The sequence below is a fragment of the Otolemur garnettii genome, unplaced genomic scaffold, assembly GCF_000181295.1.
Source record: "Otolemur garnettii isolate 467f Iridium unplaced genomic scaffold, OtoGar3 scaffold00020, whole genome shotgun sequence".
NCBI lineage: Eukaryota > Metazoa > Chordata > Mammalia > Primates > Galagidae > Otolemur > Otolemur garnettii.
Genome location: NW_003852415.1, coordinates 3,004,876 through 3,027,402, shown reverse-complemented (window position 1 = coordinate 3,027,402; position 22,527 = coordinate 3,004,876). Strand labels below are relative to the sequence as shown.

General features: G+C 49.1%; 1 protein-coding gene and 1 pseudogene across 1 annotated transcript in view; both read right to left on the bottom strand.

Annotated features, from left to right (window-relative positions):
• The window catches only part of ESRRB (estrogen related receptor beta), a 105,576-nt gene extending 83,606 nt beyond the window's left edge, over positions 1–21,970 (bottom strand). The window contains exon 1 of the mRNA XM_003786930.3: positions 21,921–21,970. Within this exon, the coding sequence (XP_003786978.2) occupies positions 21,921–21,970 (50 nt within the window). The remainder of the gene's footprint in view (positions 1–21,920) is intronic.
• On the bottom strand, positions 4,037–4,131 carry LOC111724242 (annotated as a pseudogene).
• Positions 21,971–22,527: the final 557 nt, after the last annotated feature.

The following is a 22,527-nucleotide window of genomic DNA, read 5'->3' as shown; positions in this document are numbered from 1 at the left end:
ATTAATGGGGGAGAGGGGAAAGCACCTAGTACAGCCATCATTTCATAAAAGAAAAGCCATTTTCATATCCCAGAATCTGAGCTACTCTGGGCTTCAGTGTCTCCATCTGGAATATGAGGATTTAAGATAATCTCTAAGCTGCATATGCAATAGCATCCTTCTAGAAGTGAGCTCTTCTAGAAGGCTTACGGGGCTGTTGTCACTTTCCTCATTTTATTCTAACCTGCAGCAGTCTGCAGGTTGGCATGTGAGGTCCACCTGCTACTCCTCAGAGTGCTCTGCCCCCATGCTCTGTTTTTCTTCCCAAATTATGTTCTTAGCTTGCTATTTTCTTTTCAAAATTGCTTAATCTCGGCCATGCATGGTGGCTCATGCCTGTAATCCTAGCACTCTGGGAGGCTGAGGCAGGAGGATCACTTGAACTCAGGGAGTTTGAGACCAGCTGAGCAATAGTACGACCCCATCTCTACCAAAAATAGAAAAATTAGTGAGGCACCATGGTGGGCACCGGTAGTCCCAGCTACTCTGGGGGCTGAAGCAGGAGAATCGCTTGAACCCAGAAATTTGAGGTTACTCTGAGCTTGAACCCAGGACTCTGAGCTAGGCGGATGCCATGGCACTCTAGCCAGGGCAAAAGAGTGAGATGCTGTCTCAAAAAAGACAAAAACAAACAAAAAAATTCTAAATCTCTACCTTTCCCAGAATGGTTTTTCTAGAAGTTTTCCCAGAAGGGAAGTACCAGGGGATGGCAGTACCATGCGGCTCCTGCTGCCCCAGGCTAATTCCCAGAGTAGATGACAGGAGGGAGCAGGGTGGGGAGTGTCCTTCCTCCCTCCTGCCCCAGCTAGACTCTCACAAGTGCTGGCCCATTTGGCCTTCCTGGTCAAAGCAGTGTGGGTTCTGCTGGGTAATCTGCAGGCTTGGTTGGTAAGATGAGAAGGCTACAGGCATTTTGCCGGGCCATTACTTATTCCACAAGGAGCAGGGATGGAGCCTGACCTGCGCTGCCACAGTTATCCAAGGTCCCCTGAATACCTACCTGAGCTCCCACCACATCTGCTTGCAAAGCAGCGGCAGCTGGCCAGGAGCAGTGGGGGTGACTGTGAAATCAGGAGACCGATTATGACCAACCGATATTTATACACCCCAGTGAATGCTGTCCCCTTCCTCATGGTCACCTTGGGAGTCTCTTCCCAGTTCTCAGTGATGCTGTCTTTGGTCAAAGCATTTTTGGAGCTCCTCTTGGGAACTGTCTTTTGGACCAGATTATCTAAGAAATAGAGTCACATCCTTACTTTCTTTGTAATCAAAAATCGCTTTGCTCAGCTTTGTCACCCAGCTAATTCCTGAGACTCGCCTCCAAATGACCTTGACTGCATTGAAAATTAAATCTACCCCAAAGGGAGAGGATTCACCATCTGTGAGCATATTCAGGAGACGAGGTGGACTCTGGTGGCATAACGAGAAGGAACATGCTTCCTGGGGAAGCAAATCTCACCTTTTTGGCTACTTGACTTCCCCCTGCCTGGCACCTACCCAGTGAGCATTATCCCCATCAGGCAGATGAGAACACAGAGGCTCAGAGGCTGAGTAACTTGTCTAAGATCACGGAGCAACCAGAGGGGCTTTGGAGTCCACCATGGGGAGCTTCCTGTGGGACTGTCAATAGCATGGCATCTGTTCAAATAAAGATATGCATGCACTGATTCAAAAACACAGCCCGTCAGCCAGCAAACTGCCTCAGTCTCCTCCTTTCACACAGCCACTGTGAACCTTCCCTTCCGACACCAGCATCTGCTATTTGGACCCATCTGCAAATGAAGGTCAGGCTGCAGACAGAGAACATGGACCTAGTGGCTACTTCAGCAGTCCTGACTTACTGACTTCAACAAGATACTCTGGGCCTCAGTGTCTCCGTCTGGAATTTGAGGATTTAAGATAATCCCTAACCTGTGTATGCAGCGGCATCCTTCTGTTTCCTCCTTCATTCCACTTAAGCAAAACAGCAGGGGCCAAACAGAATAAAATGCAAGAGAGTAGGGGTGAGTTGGAACTTAGGAGCTAGGCAGACCAAGGCCTAAGTTCAACTCCACTGTGCACCAGCTGAACAACCTCGGGCAAGTCACCCAGCTTCTCTGGGCCTCAGTTTCAACATCTGTAAAATGGGGAGAAGAGCTTCTGTCTTACAGTGTTGTTGCAAGACTCCAATTGCGTGTGTACTCAGGATCTGGAATGGCAAACACTGAATGTGATGCTCATTCATGCCCCTTCTCTGCCTGTAGTGGTGCCTGGACTCCTCCTCTGACCCCTCCCTACTCGGCCCTCCTCCAAGGCACTGCTCCACATCCGAAAGACCAGAAGTGGAAGAGCGAAATGTCCAACCAGGGTCTATGCGCACCCCCCCTCTACTCCCCATCGATAGGAAATGAAGGGATTTATTTAAAGGGGGCAAATGTGATCAGAGAGTGCAATCCCCTGCCCCTGCCCGATGCTGTGTTTTCTGCAACATTCCAGATAGGTCCACCCCACATTCACACACCTCCAGCAACAAGCGGCTCTCTGCTCGGTGGTAGGCAGTCCATTTTTGAGTACCAAGCATCCAGGTTAATCAGGGGCCCGCTCTTTTGCCCCAAATTATTTTGTCTCAACTTTTGCCTAAATTTTACCCCAACAAATTCTATTTTGGAATTACTTCAAGCCAGCAAACCCAGCTTCTTAAAGAAAATATGGATCTGTGACCCAAGCTGAGATTCCTGGGGCCAAGGTCATACTTCACACATTTGCCAGCACACTGGCTGGGGTACCTGGCACTTTGTGTGGGAAGCATTAGAGTGCAAAGAAGGAAATTCAGAGCTGGTAATGCTAGGAAGTTCTGCTGCCTGGCCTGGCCCTGTGGGACTGGCCTGCTGGGTGTAGCTAGTAGGGCCCTGGCCTGTAGGCAGTCCTGGGTCACCCTCTGCAAGCTCCCTCCTGAGGCATCTATAGGACAAAAAAGCCCCAGGCCCCACAGGCAGCCTCTGGAGGTGCAAATCTATGCATGACCTTGAATCTGAAGGCCCTGACAAAGGATTAACAATGAGAAATGTCACCAGGCACACTCTCTTTGATGTGTCCCAACCTGGGGAATTGGTGTCAGAAGACGCACAGAAAAGCCAGATGGTATTTTCCAGGGTCATAGTCCACCATGGAGCGGAGCCCAGGGCCCCTTTCATGTCCTTCCCAGTCCGTGCCCAGGCGGCTGGCGTGGGAGGAGAGGCTGCAGAGACACAAGATTAATGGCTTCCCGGGCAGGTGAGCAGCCGCCCACTTGGCCAGTCACGATCCTTCAGCGACTCCCTCAGCCTGCTCCACCAGGTGTGAAGTAGAGAGAGAAGCTGGTGGTGAGGTCAACTCCAGCCCAGGCTGCCGTGTCCACTGTCAGAGCTGATATCAGGGGCTGCGCCTTTGCCTTCAGGCCGAGCCTGGGTTTCTCCTGCTGCAAGCGGAGGTGTGGCTGGGGGAGGCTGGGGGAGGCTGGGGGAGGCTGGGGGAGGCTGGGGGAGGCGTGCACTGCAGGGGCCGAGGGCAGCAGGTGCACAGAGAGCAAGGGCAGAGCCCAGTTTCTGGAGGTTCCAAATGTGCATAATAAGGATCCCTTTTCTTTCCGTGTTTTTCTTTAAAAGATATATTTGTTTGCTTAAACCTTGTTTCCTTAACTTATAAATTATTTTCACTTGAGAGTATATACTCACCTGCAATGAAAAAAGTAAAGTGAAAAGCAAAAATCACCCCACATACTAGTATTTTCTATCCCACAGGTACTCAAAGGATAGTGTTTTGTGTCTCCTTCCAGAAGTTTCTAAAGCATATGTCTCACATTTGGATCTTTAAAAACTATAAATATAATTTTACTATATAATTTTGCACATGAACTTTACGGCCACCCTGTATGTGTGCTGCTCAGTCATTCGTTTGATTTTTTTTTAACTCAACTCCATGTTGTTTTTACTTCCATCTTAGTCCATATGAACCTATGAGGACCTGTTTTTTTCTTTTACATCAGAGTGATAATGTGCCAATATTTGAGGACCGAAGGAGTCACATCTTACACATGAACGTGAAAACCCAATCACTTGTGAACTATGAAAAGACCCTGAGGGACTCTTTTTAATACTACAGCATTTCTTGATTTTCCTGTACCATAATCTTGGTACCTTTAGTGTTAGGAGTAGTACATAATAAACTCATAATTTAGTAATACTTTGGAATGAATTTGCATTTTTCTTTTTAAAGGCCACGGTGCTTGGGGCACATCAGGCCTAGTGAGGCCTGACAATACTCCTGGGTGAGCAATGTACAAGTGTTATTTTATTAATCCTCCTGTGACTTCAGTGTGGCACAGAGGGATTAGGGACTTGCCCAGGGCTGCCAGCAAGGGAGAGTCAGAGTCACCACTAAATTCACACCTGTGTGACATCAGAGGTCTCACTTGCTCCAGGGGCTGTCTAATCCTGGCTGTTCTCCTAGCATGGGTGGTAGGAAGGAATTCCTTCCTCCATAGCACCCTTCTATAGCCTTCCTGGTGTATACATGCTTGGTAATATTACCAGGCCCTGAGCTGACCTGTTAGGGGTATTGACCTTGGACATGGGCTGGAGTAGCTCGGATGCTCTCTGGAAGCTTGGGGTGAGCCACTGGGAAGGTCAAGGTGAGGTGGACAGAGCACATGGTCTTTATTCTGACATAGCTCTAACCTCCCCACCTCCTCCTCCACAAGCCCACTGGGAGAGGGGCTGGGAGCTCCTCCTGTGTCTCCACCTAGGTCCTCGAGAGCAGAGAATCACCTAACGAAATGGTCCAGGGAGAGAAGCATGAGGGACTGGTGGCAGGGAAGGCTGCTATGCCCAGAACCACCAGCTCATCTTTCCTCCTACCCATTTCCATTTATTAAAATTCTCTTGGTCTTCTTGTTTTCTTAAATATGAATTGTCTGTGCCAGTCTGTCCGTCAAGGCCTCCTCTGACTATCTGTCTGGCTCTTGCGGTCCCCTTGCCCTGCCTGGCCTGGGGTGGGCATGCAGAGTGACAGCGGCACATCCACCGGCGTCTGCACTGCCTGGCCTGAAGCTCACTGTTCCAGCACTCAGAACCACGAGGTCAGAGAGGCTTTTGATGAAGCTGAGGGCAAACAATTCACATCCCAAGAAAGGAAGACATCTTTGGTTAAGAAGCCAAGATCTGGGTTTAATTCTGCACCCAAGGAGGGCACAGTGACCAAGGCCCTCGGTTTTTTCATCTATAAAATGAGGGCACCAGAGCAGATGAGACTCTCAGGTCCCTCCCAGGCCCACACCCTGCCTTTTCACTCTGGGAGTAGAAGTCCCTCATACCAGCCGTGCAGGGAATGCGCAGTGTATGGGGTAAATCTTCAAAAAGAGAAGAGGCTGCCGGTTTGAGTAGCCCTGGCAGCACTCACTTTGCAAGGCACTCTGCAGAAATGAGCAGCTATTGCTATTGTCCTGAGCACCAGGATTGAGAAAGGTACGTGAAACAGCCCTGGGATGACAGAGGCAGAGATACAGGGTTACAAAGAAAGCTTGATGGGGAGCAAGGAAAGAGCCCAGCATGGTGAGAAACTGGTTTGCTCTGGAGTGGCCAAGTCTACTTGTCATGGCCTCATCCATGTGACCAGGAGTTAGACGCCCTGAGTAAAGTGGAACCCAAGGGGTCTATGAGAAGATCATGGCCCTGGAGCCCCTTGCCTGAGCCATCCCAGGGACCCCAGGTCCTCCCATCCCACATTTAAGTCTCACCAGCACCTGTTGGACACGGCACCTCTGCTGAACCAGCCTCCTGCTTAGACTCACCCACCTGTAGCCGCCCACACCTGGCCACACCTTTATCTTGGGCACCGTCCAGGGGACCTCTTCTGGAGCCCCTGTTTTCGGAAACTGCTCTGATCCCAAATACCATGCTTATTTGCAATAAAGCCATCTTATGCAGTGTTGTGTTGTCATATAAAATACAACAATTTTTAGATAAATACACTTATAAACTAAAAAAGAAATCCATTGCCAGAGCTAGGAACTGTTTTTGTCACTATTATTACCCTGAAAAAGCAGCTAGCACAGAGTGAAGACTTAGGAGGCTATGAGGCCTGCAGAAATATGTGGCAAGCAAGGTCATGGCCAAGATCGCCCATGTGGACATCTGGTCAAGACAATTTGGGAGCACTTCCCCAGGCCATGGGAGCCTTTTTACTGAGGGGCTCCTGTCTCTAAGGATGGCTTATCAAGTTCCCAACTGTTGCCCCATGTCAAGTCTATGGGGTCTCCTCCTAGGCCCACCCTGCCAGGCAGGCCTGGGGCTGGGTGAGCTCAGGGTACACAGGGAAATAAAACCACAACCCAAATCCAGGCCTGTTAGAGATTGGCTTTAGCACCTCACAGACCAAAGCAGTCCTCCCTCTCCACCGTGTCCCACAGGCCACACACAGGAAACTGGCCCCTTGTGCTTCCCTGCCCCATAGGCCTGCACAGAGGCCCGCCATAGTGCTGACCATAGGCCCTGTGTTCCAGCTCAAACACACAGACCACCCCCAAGCGGCTCATCTGGGCAAGGTCAAGGGCTGACCAGGGCCACTGACTCTGGGCCAGCGAGATGGGCCTGTACTTCCCTCTTCCTCGTTCCTTCCAGGCAAGGGGAGGCATGGGTGGGCACCACCAGCAGCCCTTCCAGATGTCCCAACCCTCTGCACAGCTGTCCTAGGACCAGGTCCTGCCAGGCCCTGAGCCATATGCCATTCTCAGGGGTAGTGATCCTCTTTCCTGAGCCCAGGGTTGGGTGACTGATTCAGCTTGGGGTTTGCTCGTGTGCTGGGAAAACTGTCAGGACTATGATAGGAACAGTGGGTTTTCTGGGCCCCTGGACCTCTGAGCTGCTGCAGGACACTGACCTGGATTTACATCCTGGATCTTTCAGTAGATCAACTGTGCCACACTGGATACATCACTGACCTCCTCTGGACCTCTATAGAGAGGGGCAAAGGCTCCTTACCTAGGTGTTACTATAATAATTAGACACTTCAAATGCTCACACAGCAGCTTCCTTCTCCAACTTGCTGAATTCCAGCACTCCCCAGATCTACTCGCAGAGGCCCTTAGAGCCCAGGGACCATGTGACACTCTTTCTCCAATGTGCTTCTGCCAGCCAGGGCCACACTGGGTAGCCCACGCTTACACACCACCAGCACCCTGAGTCTAAAATACAGGGCCCCAGTAAGTGTCTGTTTCCATAGCCTCCTGGATTACAGCAGCCAGAGCAGGATCACTGCCCCCCCCCCGCCCCCCCACACACACCTGCTAAGAGGCTGCAGTTAATGGCATAGAAGAACTCTCAAGTCAGGCTACAGGGATGGTGCCGAAAAAAACACAGAGGGCTTCAGAAGACTTGAGCACAGATTAGTGAAGGGGCTGGTACCAGTCCTGAGCTAGGGCCCTCACCTCCTTGGGTATGCACTGCCCTTCTCTAGCTAAGTGAGCCTCATTGAAAACTTGAAAAACTAGGTTCCAGCCAGGCCTGGTTGCTTGCCTCTATAATCTCAGCACTTTGGGAGCTAAGGCAGGAGGAATTGCTGAGGCCAGGAGTTTGAGACCAGCCTGGGCAACATAGAAAGGCCCTGTCTCTAACAATAAATAAATGAATAAATAAACCACACAGCAGGCCATGGTGGCATGCATCTATAGTCCCAGCTATATAGGAGGCTGAGGTGGAAGGACTGCTTGAGGAATTCAAGGTTATAGTGAACTATGAATGGGCCACTATACTCCAGCCTTGGTAATAGAGAACCTGTCTAAAAGTAATAATAATAATCAAAAATTTAAAAACTAGGTTCAAACCTAACTCACTCTCTCAACCAGGCACTCCTGGTCAGTCAACAACCTGTGCATCAGTCAACAACCTGTGCAACTGAACAGGTGGCCCATCAGCAGTTCAGCCCAATGCACAAATTTTCTCAAAATGTATCCAGGCTTTCATCCCACATTTACAGAAGGCTCCTTCAGTACAGACCCTGTGCTGCAGATTCACAGATGAATCAGACCCGGGCAGGCTCTTGAGGAGCTCAGGATAAAGGGAAGACTCCCAAGAGAGGTAGGAAGAAAAGGCATAATTTTCAAACCCACCTTCTCCTTGGCAAGGCCACTCTAAGAGCATTTGTCTGCAGGCTAGAGGTTCAAAGAACAAAATGAGATTTTAGCAATTAGACGCACTTTCTGGCTTATGAAGTTGTGCAGATGCAGCCATTAGCAGGCACCTGTGGGCTTATAGTTCTCTTACCCTTGGACGTGGGCTGGGCTGGGAACCATGTGCATTTGAGTCACTGGCTTGTCCTCCTGAAGCCAAAGGTTTGAGCCTGAAGCAGTTTCTAGGTAATACCAGTGCAAATGCCCCTCCAGGGGCCAGTGTTGACTAGGACCCAAGAAACCTACCACAGAGGAGTCTAGAAGAGCCCTACCTGGGCCCCTACTGTCCTAGCATCTGCAGACCAGTCCTCTCACTTTCTTGTAGCCATACCAACTTACCGTAATAGCCAAAACAACCCAGCTCAAGCTGCTTATGGCGTGTGCTCCAACTTGGGACTGGCTGGGAATATTCCCTCTACTCAAAGTCAGAGGAGCTCTTGTGGGCATGGCCACATGGCCCAGCCTTCCCAAGGAGCGCAGCTGCCTTCCTACAAGGTCTCAGGACCCCACCGCAGCCACACACACAGCTCCCTCCACACCACAGCTCAGCTGTGCTTGGCATCCACTCCCCTCCTCTCCTGACCTCACCTGTGTCTGCCTCACCTGTTCAACCATGTTGACGCTGCTCATTTCCTCACAGGGCCTGGGGCACAATCCTCTCATGGCCCAGAGGCTCAAGCATACCTCTCCACCAGGGCCTTTCCCCTTAGAAAATTAGTGTTTTTTACTTCCTATTCTTAGCTACTCAAGTTAGACCTCTCAGGCAAGGGTCCAGCAGGGAGAAGAAATTAACCTTATAATTTCAGCATAAAACTTACATTCCTCTGTCTGAGAAGTCATCTGTTCCAAAAGAATTTGGATAGAGACAAGCCCAGAGGAGTAAGAAGAAATACTAACATGAGCTAATATTTATTGAGCACTTACTGTGTACTTGTCTCTGCTATGAGTACTTTATGTTTAGTGACCCAATGAAGATCAGGGCAGAAGAAGATCTGAGGCCTTGAGAGATTAAATAATTTATCCAGCATCACAGAGCTAGGACATGCAGGATGGAGCCAGGCAGTGATGCAATATAAACATTTAACAACTATCTGGGGAGGAGGAGAGATTTGCAGCATTTGCCAATTTCCATGGTGTAAATATTCCCATCCTGGCCAGTTTCAAGCTACCAGCAAGTCATCGCTGAAGGTGGAATTGGGAAGAAATAGGCAGCAGCACACCATCATATGTGAATTAGATGTAAACAGACCCCAAGAACATAAAGTACAATGTAGTTAATTATTAAGAAGGGACCGGTTTTGAGTATTTATTGCCTTTGCTTTTAGTAAGAGGTGTTTAATTAAAGTATTATATCATTTAATTTTTAATAAAGGTTGTGTTTAATAATCAGTTCTCAAAACTACTGAAAATTTAAATGGGCTCTGGGGCCAGAGTTTTTCCTTCAGGCCCCAATTCTCTCCTGCCTCCCAGAGGGCATGACCATCCCCAGCCAGCCAGAGCTGCCCCTGGCTCAACAAAGGCAGCAGATGCTGCAGCACCAGCACTCTCCAGGATACTTTTCCTTCTTCCTCCTTCTTCTGTCCCTGTTGTCCCCTTCCAATCTCCCTAGGCTAGCACAAACAATAAGTATTAGGCACCTCTTCTGTGCCAGGTGCTGTTGCAGGCACAGAGATGAGCTTGAACTCACAATCCAGTGGGAAAAGACAAGCATTGCAATCCAGCAAAGGGCACGAGACAGAGAACAAGCACGTGGAGAGAGAGACTCATTTCCCCTGGAGGGGGTGCAGGATGGCTTCACCTGGAGAGGGACACCTGAGCAGGGGGTTAAAGGATAAATAGAAGTTCACCAAGCAGACTAGTGTGAGGGGAAACAATATAGGAAGGAATAGATCTGAAGTGGACATGTTTTTCAGATGTAGGAGGGGACTTGACAGAGAAGGGAGGCAGGGAAGAACTGAAGATATGCTCCATATCATGGCGGAGGTCCTGGTGTGAAGGGAGAGAGGTGGGAGACACGAGGAGAAGCAGGTTTGGGGTGTGCTTCTGCGAGGTGCCCACAGGAGTCCAAGTAGGATGCTGAGACTCCGACGTGGGAGTGGCTGGAAAAAGGGTGATGGGACAATGACAAGAGGGTATGGGATGAGAATACACAGGCTGAGAGGAGGGGCTTCAGCTCCAAAATCAGTTATGACAGACCTTGAGGAAAGAGTGGAGGGGGTCAGGACAATGGAGGCCCTCCAGAGGCTGGTCGTGGGCCCTGGGAGAATGAGGTCAGGAAGACTGAAAGCTCCTTCCTACAGCCCTCCCCTGTGCTGACAGCAAGGCTGGAGGCATGGGGCCCAATTTTCCTCTTCCACTTCTGCCTTGAACTTTACTGATGTGTAGGACCCACACAACTAAGAAGGGGTGTTCTGTGGCTAGGGTTAGAAAGCTGAAATTCTAGATGCCATATAATGTGGGGGCTGGGAGTGCTGGCGCACAGCCAGACTGTCTCTGTGCAAATCCCAGCTTTGTCAGCTGTGTGACCTTGGGCAAGTGACTTAACATCTCTGTACCTCAGTTTCCTTACCTGTGACCTGGGGATGGAAATAGTACCTTACTTCCCGAGATTGTTGTGAGGAAGTGATGATTTCATACAGGAAATATCCTTAGGACAAAGCCTGACATAATAAATGCTCACTAAATGTCAATTACTTCCATGATTACTGCTATTATTGCAATCGCCCACCTTTGGCCCTGAAGTTTATTGTTAGCTCTCCTATCCCCACCAAGTGCTTTCCTTATAGCAAATCCTAAAATGGTCTCCAGGGAGTTAGGCAGCTTGGAGAAGAGATCTGAAAGCCAGCATCAGGCTTGAAAACAGTGCAGGCTGCCTGGGTCTGCATACTCTGCAGCTGGAGGGAATCCTCAGACTGAATGAGGTCCGAGCACTTTCCACCCTGTCTGGACATACAAGCCACGGAGGCAGTGAGTGTCTTGTGAGTAGGTGTATACGTTTGTGCCACGAAAGGCAGTTGCAGTGCTAAATTGCATGCAGCATGGTTCAGAAAGGCTGCTTTCCGAAGGCAGAGTCCTGAGCTCACTCCTCCCAGGATCCCGTTTCTGAAGGCTCAGCCCCTGGGCTGCTCTGCGCTCCTTCGCACCATGGGACCGCTCTGTTGCAGGAGTCACCCATAGGTGCAGTGCCAGGGAGGGCCTGTAGGGGGCTCTAGAGCTCTTCCATTCCCCATACCCTGTGCTGAGAGGGCACCACGCTTAAAACAATGGTTGTGTTTGCTAGGACGGTACAAAGATGCTGCTCCAAGAGGTGAGTGAGGAGAAGTTGGGGTTCACTGGTACCCAGCTGACGAGCCGCGTTCATCTCAGCTGGCTCTTTTTCAGCTTTGGGTTGCAGGTCCTCTCTGCTCTGTAGCAGTCCAGCCCGCCAACCTGTTTGCCCGGGAAACGTCATGCAGACAGGTTCTCTCTCCACCAAAACTTGGCTTCCCTTGTTTCTCCCTAAGGCAAAATTCAATAGCCCTGGATTCCGCGTTAGGAGACCTCATCCCACAGATTATTTACTGAATTGCAGTTCTATCAATATATCTGGATGACAGCAATCACTTCTAACCACTAACTTCTAGGGACATGGCCAGCCTAACAAGTTCATATTGGCAAAAAGCTAAAAATAGTCATTTAAAAAACAATTTGAAAAAAGTCAACACACATTTTGGGGGGCTTTGTCAAAAGCAGGAAAAATAAGGGAAATGTGTTTCTTAATCAGGCCAATTTAAGAAAAACAGTCATAGTAGTCATAGTTTCCAGTTTAGCAAATATTGCATGGGATTTACTTATATTAAAATTTTTTGTTGTTTATTGAAAACTCAAATTTAATTGGGTATCTATATTTTATTGGGCAATGCTGCCTATAAGTCTGAGAATATAGGGATTCATTCAGAGGAAAATTTCTTACTTATTATCCCCACCCCAAATTATAATTCCTTCTCTAATCCCTCTGTGTTACATATGGAAACCCAAACCACACTGATCGCATTAAACAAAGTAATCAGCTCAGGCCCCTCAATCTGACTGCTGGGGCAGACTATCATTGTGAGGTTATGTCAATGGAATAAAAAAGTAACTTCTAAAAGATAACATTCAGAGTAATAAATGGCACTGAACACTTAGTCACACCTACTGTGTGCCTGGCACTTGTGAATTAGCTCATTAACTCTTCACAACAGCCTTTGAGGTAGATACTATTTGTGGAAAAAGGAGAACCTACGTATCTAATTTCTGTAGTTCTTACAAAGGCACGTATGTTTCTGGCCAATTACTTCCTGGGAAAGAAAGGGCACGGACCAAGAAGAATTGCTTCCCATCAACAAATGGGTTTATTCTTTATGCAATATCAGGGCTGTTGCTATTTTGTTAAATGCCACTTACAGTAAACCATCTTAATTTTAGTGAAATATCACTGGCTTAGAGTATGGGATTGTGGGAGAGAAGTGGGTGGGACCCCCATAGCCATCATCAGTAAGGTGGCCTTACAATTACGGAAGATGCGTTACACCTTGGGTTAATAAACAGTTCATTTCCCGTGAATAAAGGCACACTCAAGCCATCCCCGAATACTCAGGGACAATGACACAGATTCCAAATGTTCCCTGTAAGAAAAAACATCCTTTCTCCTAATCCTTCTTAAACTCAACAAGACTGATTGGTTTTTATTATTCATGAATTAATTTTTTACTCAGGGTCCAACAAGGGAATTGAAGCTATAAAATTTCTCACCGATTGAGGGAGGGAAGCAGCTCTCGACCTGAGCAGCACAGCCAAAGTCTTGCTTGCATTCCTCGGGGGTGGAATGTTTTGTGTGTTAAATTAGTTAATAATCAATTAATAATCCAAAGCTTTGGGGTTTTTTTTTTTTCCTGAGGAAAAAAATTGAGTAAGAACATGAGTAAGAATATTAAGGTGGAAAAAAAATAGTCAGTCATGGGATCCCAGTGTATTAGGTAAAGCAGCGCTGCCTTCTATGTCCAAGGTAGCCACACAAAAACAAAAAAGAAAGGAGAGAGGCAATAACAAAGGCATTGTCCGATTCCAAAGTAACGCACAGATGAGCACAGCCCGCAGGTGAGCAGGCTTCGGGTCTGGGAGTCGGCATGAAGAGTCATAAGAGCGGTCATGGGAATTCGGAAGGGTCAGCTCCCTGGTGACCTCTCTCTAATCTCTGCCTCCAGAGTGCAGGCTGAGGTACCCAGGAGCAGGGACAACGGCCTCATAGAAGCCGAATGGCCAAGAAGGCAGTCAAGGGTGGAGAGGTGACTTTGCCTCTCTCTTCATACAGTTCTTTTCCCAGATCTTCGTATGTGCCAAGTCATAACCCTCCTTGTCCTCTGTGTGCCTTTGGTCTGCTCACCTCTCCCGAGCACACAGCCAGAGGAACCAAGGAACAAGGAGCAACTGAGAGGCAGAGATTGCACAGGCCCCAGGGGCTGCTGCGGTGGGGTCCAAGTTGACACAGCATCCTTTATAAGAACACGTCTCCCTTCTTCATCCAAAGGCAGAACAGCCAGCATTTCTCAGGGGAGCCATGTGGTTTGCACCGTATTCTCCTCCACCGGTCTGTTCACATTCAGAGACCAGGCAGTTTTGCTCCTGGATGAATTCAGACACGCAAACCTGAAGCCTCCGCATGTTTACGTTTACGTGAAGATATTTATGTTTAAGGGGCAAGACACAGCCACCCTCGTCCAGTTACTATGAGAAAAATGGTTCTGAGACAGGCTTGGCGATTTGGGGAAAGAAAAAGGTGCAAGCTGCAATTACTGTTACATTATTATAACCATCCCATTATTGCCATTATTTTTGTAAAAGCAGTGTTCTTTCTGCCAAAGCTTGTTAGCCTGACTGCTTAGGTAGACAATGTCAACACACCCCAGAGACAAATGACAAAGAGTGAGGCTAAAAGGAAAAGGATAAATGCTGCACTCTGTATGCTGAAGGGTCGTTTCCCCATCAAAGGGAAATGTTTTCTGCTGATGGATTAGAAAGGCAAAAAACGAAAGCATGTAACAGTTCATTCACTGTGCATCAGCAAGACCCCAAACTAGAATCCAAACAGAGACAGTGCGATGAGAGGAGAGATTTAAAAATTGGTTTTGAATGAAGTTGAGTGCTTCTGGAGACCCTCCCTCATACCTCCAGCCCCCATCACCTCGCTCCCCAGGTAACAGACACGGGCGACCTGGAATTTGCCTGGAAACAGCGGGTCTTTACCGTCCTTGCCGTTTCTACCAAAACATGTGAGCAGGACAGCGACAGTGGATAAAGGTATTGATGGCTGAACCAGAACAGGGGGGCCAGTGACAGGCATTCTGCTTTGGGACTTCGCCCCAGTAATTGTGCTCAGCACCTTCGATAGCTCAAACACACCCACACGCTCACACATACACACACTCACACAGACCTGCACACCTATATTTCTTGCTTCAAAACATAAAATTGAAGAGGGATAAAAGGACAAGGGCAAACTACAGCAAGTTGGAGTGAAAATAGAGGGGGAAAAGTAAGTGAAGACAAGGGAAAATGCAAAGTTATAAGACGCGCGAGAGAACTCTCATCTAAAACCTCACCCTGCTTCACCCACTCCAGCCTCCTCCACGGCCTTTTCTTATGACTTTATTTCCTTGTTCTTTGCCCTTCAGAGAACAAGAACACAGCAGTGATGCTCAAAGCCCTTTGGCAGGTATCATGTTTAAAGCACAAGCCTGGTGAAAATATCGAAAACATAAATCGAAGTAAATACCAGAAAAATTTTTAAATGAATTAACAAAAAGAATAAAACGAAACCTGCCACTAATTTATGGATTCTAGGTAATTCAAGCAATTGAAAATTAAAAAGCCAAGTTAAAATAACCCTTAGTGTTTGGGGATTTTGAAACTCATAGTTTACCTAGATCGAAAGTCTTGACTCTAATTGGACACTTCACATTAGTCCAAGGTCCTGTTAAGCTCCTCTCTGATTTTAAACTCGAGGTTTGAGTAAACCCCGACCGTCAGGCATGAGGCTTGACTGCAGCTGTAATTGCCAGGAGAGGACCCTGATATGGTTTTAAATAAAAATCGATCACATTTGAAACCTGAAGATAAAAACAAAACCTTATCGGAGTTTGTTTAAACTGCCTTTTGACCTCTGAATGAAATGACATTGAGAAGTAAAATAACATTTTCCAGAAAACCATTTCCAGAAAAGGTTCAATCTGGAGATGCTGAATGCCAATACTGAATAGAATATTTTAAAGTCCTAAGAAACAAAGGAAAGACATTTAAAAAATTCAAAAAGAAAAGAAAAAAAACTTCTTTAAGACCAAAATGTGTCTCAGGTTCAAAGCCACCGCAAAATGAAGACAAACAAATTCTCTCTCTAACCCCCCAGGAAAACTTTTGTAACTAAAGCTCAGAAAATTCCTAATGAGAGACACCTAGACGATAATTTTTTTTCCAACTTGTCCAATTCCATATTGAAAGTCCCACGGGCAGATTAACCGATACGATTTTCCTTGATTTAAGAAAACGGTTGACCCTTTAAGGCACAGCTTGTCAATGGCTATTTCCAAGGAGGGAAGGGGAAGTTCGGGAACCTGAAACAGAATGGCCCAAATGCTCTTCTGAGTGTCACCATCTGCTATCTGGGAAAAGGCAAGATTGGACTTCCTTCTCTCTCTCTCTCTCTCTCTCTCTCTGAGGTCTGTGCCACCCCTACCTGAGCCAGAAAACTGAAGAGAGGCCCTTAGAAGGACCAAAATACTCTGAGCTGCAGACACAACCAGCAGCAAGTCCCTCAAGGTGTGGCAGCCCCTTCTGGAATGTGGTCACAGCCAGACCTCAGCCCAGGCCAGGGGTGCAGCAGGCAGAGGGACTATGTTCAAAGAGCACAGTCCCCTGCCCACTGCCAAACCATCTTAAAGAAGAACACTTACTGTAACACACTCACACACTCGCACACACACTTCTCCCACGGTGGGATAGATGTGGCTTTTGATGGTTCAGGGTTCAGAAACATCCTCTACCGATAGGGACTTTAATGGTATCATGAAAGGGCTTGACACTCCCTTGAGCCGTGACTTATAAATAAAGATCCTGCTAAGATCCCTTCTGACTTTAGTCCTGGTCAGCAGAGAAAGGCACCCAAGAGAGGCAAACACAAGTACACTCATAGAGTGGAGGGGGGAAGACCGTGCTTATCTGGTATTTCAGAGTCTCTCTGTTGGATGGTTAGTCTGGGGGTCTCTGTTCCCAGAAATGAATTGAGCTCATTTTCTCCTATGACAGCCTCCCCACACATCTCCCAGGGGACTGACCCAAACTGCCCAGCTCTGCGGGACACCTGCCCAGAGCCCAGGAGCCAGTAAGCAGTCACTCTCACAAGCTGGCTTTGGGAAGAAGCTGATGTGATGGGCAAAGGCAAGCCACTGACCGCTGAGCCCCAGGAGCACGAGATGGAAGTCACCATGAGTCCCTCCAGAGTCACAAAACTGACCAGTGCACAGCCAGAATATTTCCATTATGTCCTTTCAGTGTGGTCAGGAAAGCAAAGGCAGAAATGCCCCAGCACGGTCCACCACACAGGGAGGGTCACACTGTCACAAGAGGTGAGGGTCACCAGCTGAGTGCCCTAGGGAAGAAAAAACCCCAGCTACTGATCTCTCCTAGTCACTGCCCTGATCCCCCAACCCCATCCCACTGGAAGGTGTCTGGTCCCAGGACAGCGCCGCCGTTATCGTGGAAGGTCAGTGGCCTCACCAATGGCAGGAGGAGGGCTGGTCTGGTGAGGGTTAATCTGCTGGGCCAGCCATCACAGGGGTCACTATGATATGCAGGGAAGTTGAGCATCCCAGGGCCCCCAGAGCTGGTCTTCTAATTACATTTGCAATTATAAACACCACAACCTCCCCGTGCAGGGAGGCCACACCAACGGATGGGACAACTCGGATGTAATCCTACCCCAGGCCAACCTGCCACACCAAGAAACACCAGGGCTGCCAAAGCCTATGGGCGCCTCCTCTAAGGAATGACGATGTCTGTGACCGTTCCCAGGACATTTGTGGCTGCTGGGACTGAGAAACGTAAAACTCTCCAGAGACAAAGCCCAATGAAGGGTCACTAGCACACACATGCCAAAAAGGTGTTTGATTTACCCCTAGAAATGAGCAGATCACTTCAAGGGCAAAAAGGAGGGATAGGCTGGTGCCAGCCTATCCTCAACATGTGTCCTCACAGCTCTCTGGGCCCTCCACTGGCAGTCCTCTCTTGGGTCCACGCACCTTCTGGGGACTATATTGTCTCTGAAGGACACCAGAGCATTCAAGCCGAGTGGGGGTTCCAGCGGGTAACATGCAGTCAAGAGCCAGGGCAGCTGTATTAGTCTTGGCTAATTCTAGGCAGAACTTCATGGGTCTCACTGCAGAGAAAGCTGGACAGAGACGTGACGAGTGCTGGTAGGTAGGGGAGAAGCACCGAAGGGAGGTGTGTAGGGTGTGGGCTGGGCTTTACTTTGAAGCAGCGAATTATGGTCTAAATGGCTGCTATTCCTTTAAATTTGGAACCACAAGAATTTTAATCATTTTGAAGAAGTCACTTAAGGTACCTGGGAAGATGGGTTCTAGGCAGGAGCGCTGCACAGCCAGGTCAAAAGCATCCTATCTCTTATCTGTTTGCTGCCTTGGAATTTTCTCTCCTTCTGAGTCCTACTTGTCCACAGCCAAGCCCATGGCCCACCCCTGGTGCATACACTCCCCCAATATCTCTGTCTCAGGCACATCTTTCCACTGGGCCGCTAGAGCTATGAAGATCTTTGCTCAAAAAAAACCTCACTAGGCATTCTGCAGAGGACCAAGGAAGGAGACAAACTTTTTCAATGAATTTTGATTATTTTTAAAACCATTTGGCAAAATATCTGATTATCCGGAACACGAATGGCACATACAGGACAAAGTTAAAAGCCCCCCACCCGAGCGAGGGCTGGGGTAATCTGAGAAAGCAGGGTGTCATATGAAAACTCTCTCAGCCACCTCCCTCGAAGTGCTTTCCCCGAAAGTCCCCTCTGCCCCTCCTCTCCCAGGCTAAATGGAATATTTATTGATTGTTCCAAATCAATAGAATGAAAAGGTTCCTGTTTTGTGGGCCAGGTTGTTTCTTCATTTTTTTTTTTTTTTAAGAAACAGATCTTTTCATATGTCTTAATTATTGGTCAAATAGAGGAGTGTTTCTAAAATGAAAGGAGTTAGGGAAGTACAGTAAGCTCCAAGAGGAAATTTCCAGTGATGTCAGGATCTCACTGAGCTGGAAAGGGCCTGAGCTGGGACTGGGGCCTCCGACATTGACCTAATGTCTTCTCCCATTTTATCACAACTCCTGCAACCACCCAGCCTCTTCCCCAAAGCCCACATCTCCAAAAGGGTGGCAGGCACATAAAGGCTTATTTCCTAGAGCCCCTCCCTTGGAAAACCAAGACTAATGTCCTGACTCTGATTTATTTTTAAATGTACCATTAAAAATTAATTTCCCCTTTTGTTTTTCTCTAGGTCACTGATTCTGAATTACCATGTGGCATTTTTCCTACGTGTGAACCCACATACTTTACCTTCGGGACAGTTTGTTCTTTGTTTCTTTAACAACAGCAAAGTGTTCATCAGACGGTGGGTCGGGCACCACCACCGCTGCCCCCCTCACTCTCTGGGCTGTTTGTGCGTGGGTCTCCAGCTGGTCTGGTCAAGGACCCATTTGTACACAGGCACACGCTGGAGAGCACACTGACTCCCACTCCGACTGATTATACATGTACATAAAATATTGATTAGAAAGGGTAATGGAGTCACCTACAGGACTGGCTACAGGAAAATGAAAATGAAAGAGAGAAAGGTAGGAAGGTACATAGGTATCTTCATGCGTGTGTTCATTTCTCACCTGAGAAAGTGGGAATCACACTCGAGCATTGAAAAATGCTCTCTGTGCATTAGAAGTAAGAGGGAGGGCTGGAGAGTTCTTTCTCCCTGAACTCTGGTCCTGTGTCCTTGGATTTTGTGGAGTCCTGGAATGTCAACTAATGTGCCCGGGCAAAAACTGTGCGTACAGAGAACACGAACCCGCTCACACACACGTTCCCCGAGCAAAGCAGCACCTCAGTGAGTGGGTTCATCCGACTTTCTATCCTTCCACCAAACCCAGGAATGCAGTCCTCCATTTTGTGACTTAACTACCCCCGGCTCTAAAGCCAGATCATGAAGCCCTGGGGTAAAGGTCAGAAAGATGCTGCCCCAGACACAAGCTTGTCCTTGGAAATGGCACGCTCTGCACCAATGCAGACCCTCCCCCGGAGGCACACATCTGCCCAGGGGCCAGCTCATCCCTGCCTGGGGCTGCTGCCCAGCAAATCCTGGGCTTTGAGAAATGACATCTCCCAGGGATGCTTAGTTCCTTGGTAGAGATAGCAGGTGTATTTTTGGCTTTTCCTGTGCCCCATGGAAGGAAAAGCTAATTCTTTCAAAAGAATCCAAGAAGGGTTGGGAACCCGAACGCTGTCAAGGTAAGTGTGTAAGTGATTTCCACCTGGAACCTTTGCCAGACCTCCAGGACCAGGGCCACCTCCTTCCCCTTGCTGCCTCCCCGACTTCACCTCTGTCCATATTTCTCTTCTAACCCAAGCCAGAGTTGCCGTCAACACGATGAATTGCCCAGCTGTTAAACCCTCCATCTCTCTCCTTGCTCTCCTGGTTAACACAATCAAAGAATATACTTCCTTCATACGAATTTTCCTATTTATTCACTATGACTTGTGCCACAGACAAATGCGTAGATATTTCAAGCTCACCTAAAGAAGTCGCCTCTGGAGAGAGGGAGCCTAAATAATTTAAACATCCAATATTTGTCCTAGTTGGTAATTTTAGGTAAGGAAATGCCCCACAAGCACCAAATCCTGTCCACAGACTCACTAACACTTCTCCGCCTCCAGCCACAGAAGCTGGGATCCGTGTAACCTTTAATGGGAATGAAAGCCACTTTCCTAGCCCGTGGAAATCCAAACCCACTGTAATTAAAGATTCCCCTCATCTCCCAGACCTACTCCGTCCACCTTCTCCCAACATTAGCTGGCATCTGAAGGGCCTGGCCCCAGTGGGACTCGGTGAGGGAATCCTAAAATCAGAACCGTGGAGGCCCGGACAGTCTGGCCAGCGACACAATCCACTGCCGTGAAGCTGCCTCCTCCTTCACGCGTGATCCACCGTAGGTGGGAAGAAGTGTGTGTGTGGGGGGGGGGGGCGGTAAGTACTGCCTGGGATCCCACAGTATGCAGAGTATTTATTTTAGAGATGTCCTCCAGGTTCTCGGGTGGGTAGGGGGAGCGAGTGTTACAAAAAAAACGAAAGGACGGTGGAATAAGAGAAACGCAGATTCTGAGAGTTTAGTTTGCTTCAGAAAAAAAAAAAAAAAGGAAGAAGAGTGCAAAGTTAAGCAGGGAAGCTGTCGGTAAGAACCCAGAGATTTATTTATTGTTGTTGATGTTATTATAATAATAATTATTATTAACCTGCTAGAGGGACCGCTCTGCGCTAGCACCTACCCAAACGCCGGGACTCCGCGGGGGGTGTGATGGATCAGGAGCGCCCAAGATGGGACCCCCGGCAGGGACGCGGCAGGTGGCACGGCGACCACGAAGGGAGCTCGGAAGGAGACGATGGGTGGCCAGAGTGTGACTCTGGAGAACCTGGACAAGGCGCGCGGGGCAGCCACCCACTGCTCCGTACCTCAGTTCTCCACTTTCCTACTCCGCGCGCTCGCCCCGCTGTCCCTGGGGTTGGGGCCCCGCGGTTCCTGAGAGTCGGGTCTCACAGCCCCAGCCGCCACTCACGTCCCTCGGACAACCCTAAGTTCTGGCTCTACGAGCGCAAAGTTGCCCCAGGGCAGAGAAATCGTGTGCATCAGTTTAGCAGGACGCAGCCTCCCCCAAAGACACGAACGAACTTTGCCTACGACAACGCAGTGCCGTCCGGCAGCCCTGGCTGGCTCCTGGCGGGATGCTCGCTCCCCTCGCAGAGCATGCGGAGCTCAGCCAGCCTAAAGCCACGCCACCTGCATCCCTGGGGCGCTTTGGGTCCACCGCGCCACGTGCGCACCCTCGGGGCGCCCCACTGTGATTGCTCTGCGAGCCGGTACTGGCCGCCTGCAATTTCCAAACCGCCAAGGCAGGTTGAATGTTCTCCCCCTTGCTGGGATCACTTTTAGACCCCAGGATGGAAATAATAAATCAAAGCGCCTGCGGGGAGGCTTCATCAGACGGGACAGGATATCCTTGCAAACACATTCCTGCACCTGTTCTGGGCTTCTGCTCCATTCCGCAGAAACTCAAATATTTTCTCACCGCGGAGCAAGATCGGAGAGGATAGCAAAATGAAGAATGAGTGTACGAGAAAGCAGTCCTCTTGCCTAAAAGTGAAGGTTTGTAAAAGGGGGGTTGGGAAAAGTTAGGGGCGGGTTTACGCCCGAGAAAGAAACCCAGGAAGTGTGCGGCTTTTCCTCTCCCACGTCCCCCAAGTGTTCCCGGAGGTCCCTGCCACTTTTACACAAGAATGTGGGAAGAGGAACTGTGATTCCCCAGGAGAAAGACAGCTGGACGGGCAGAAGGACAGACCGACCGAAAAAGCGGGGCACCTACTGGTTGTGGTAGCCGAGGGGGTCCGGGATGCAGAGTTCGGACACGTCCATCAGTCCTGTTTTAGCATTCCCAGTTGGTAGAGAAAGGCGGCGGGGAAATCACGCGGAAGAGCGAGTGAAGGGCACAGGCGAGGTGCGAGTCCGGGCAGGGGCACAGTGCGCGAGAAGGCAGAGTGGGAGGACGCGGTCGCGGCGGGGGAGAAGGAGGCAGAGAGCCGTGCTGCGCGCACAGCCTGCGCTCCCACTCATCCGCGCGCTCCGGCGCGAGCGGGCAAAGGGGATGAAAAGCTGTGGAAGAGGCTGGGGCACCCGAGACTTGGAGCCCACTAACCCTACTGTAGCTTTAAGACTGGGAGACTGATGTATGGTTTGGCTCCCATTGGCTATCTCTCAGGGGCTGGACTTAAAGTGACAGATTCAAGCAGGGGTGGGGGAAGGGGGGTGAGCCAGAGAGACTTCAATGGAATAAGACGCTCACACGCCCGAGGTCCCCTCCTGAGCAGTAGGAGGACTGGGTTTTAGAGCCATAATAAGGCCTGCCCTCTCCCACTAAAAAGGAAAAAATATACATATCCAAATACCAGGTGGCTCTGGGGTGGAGTAGGAGA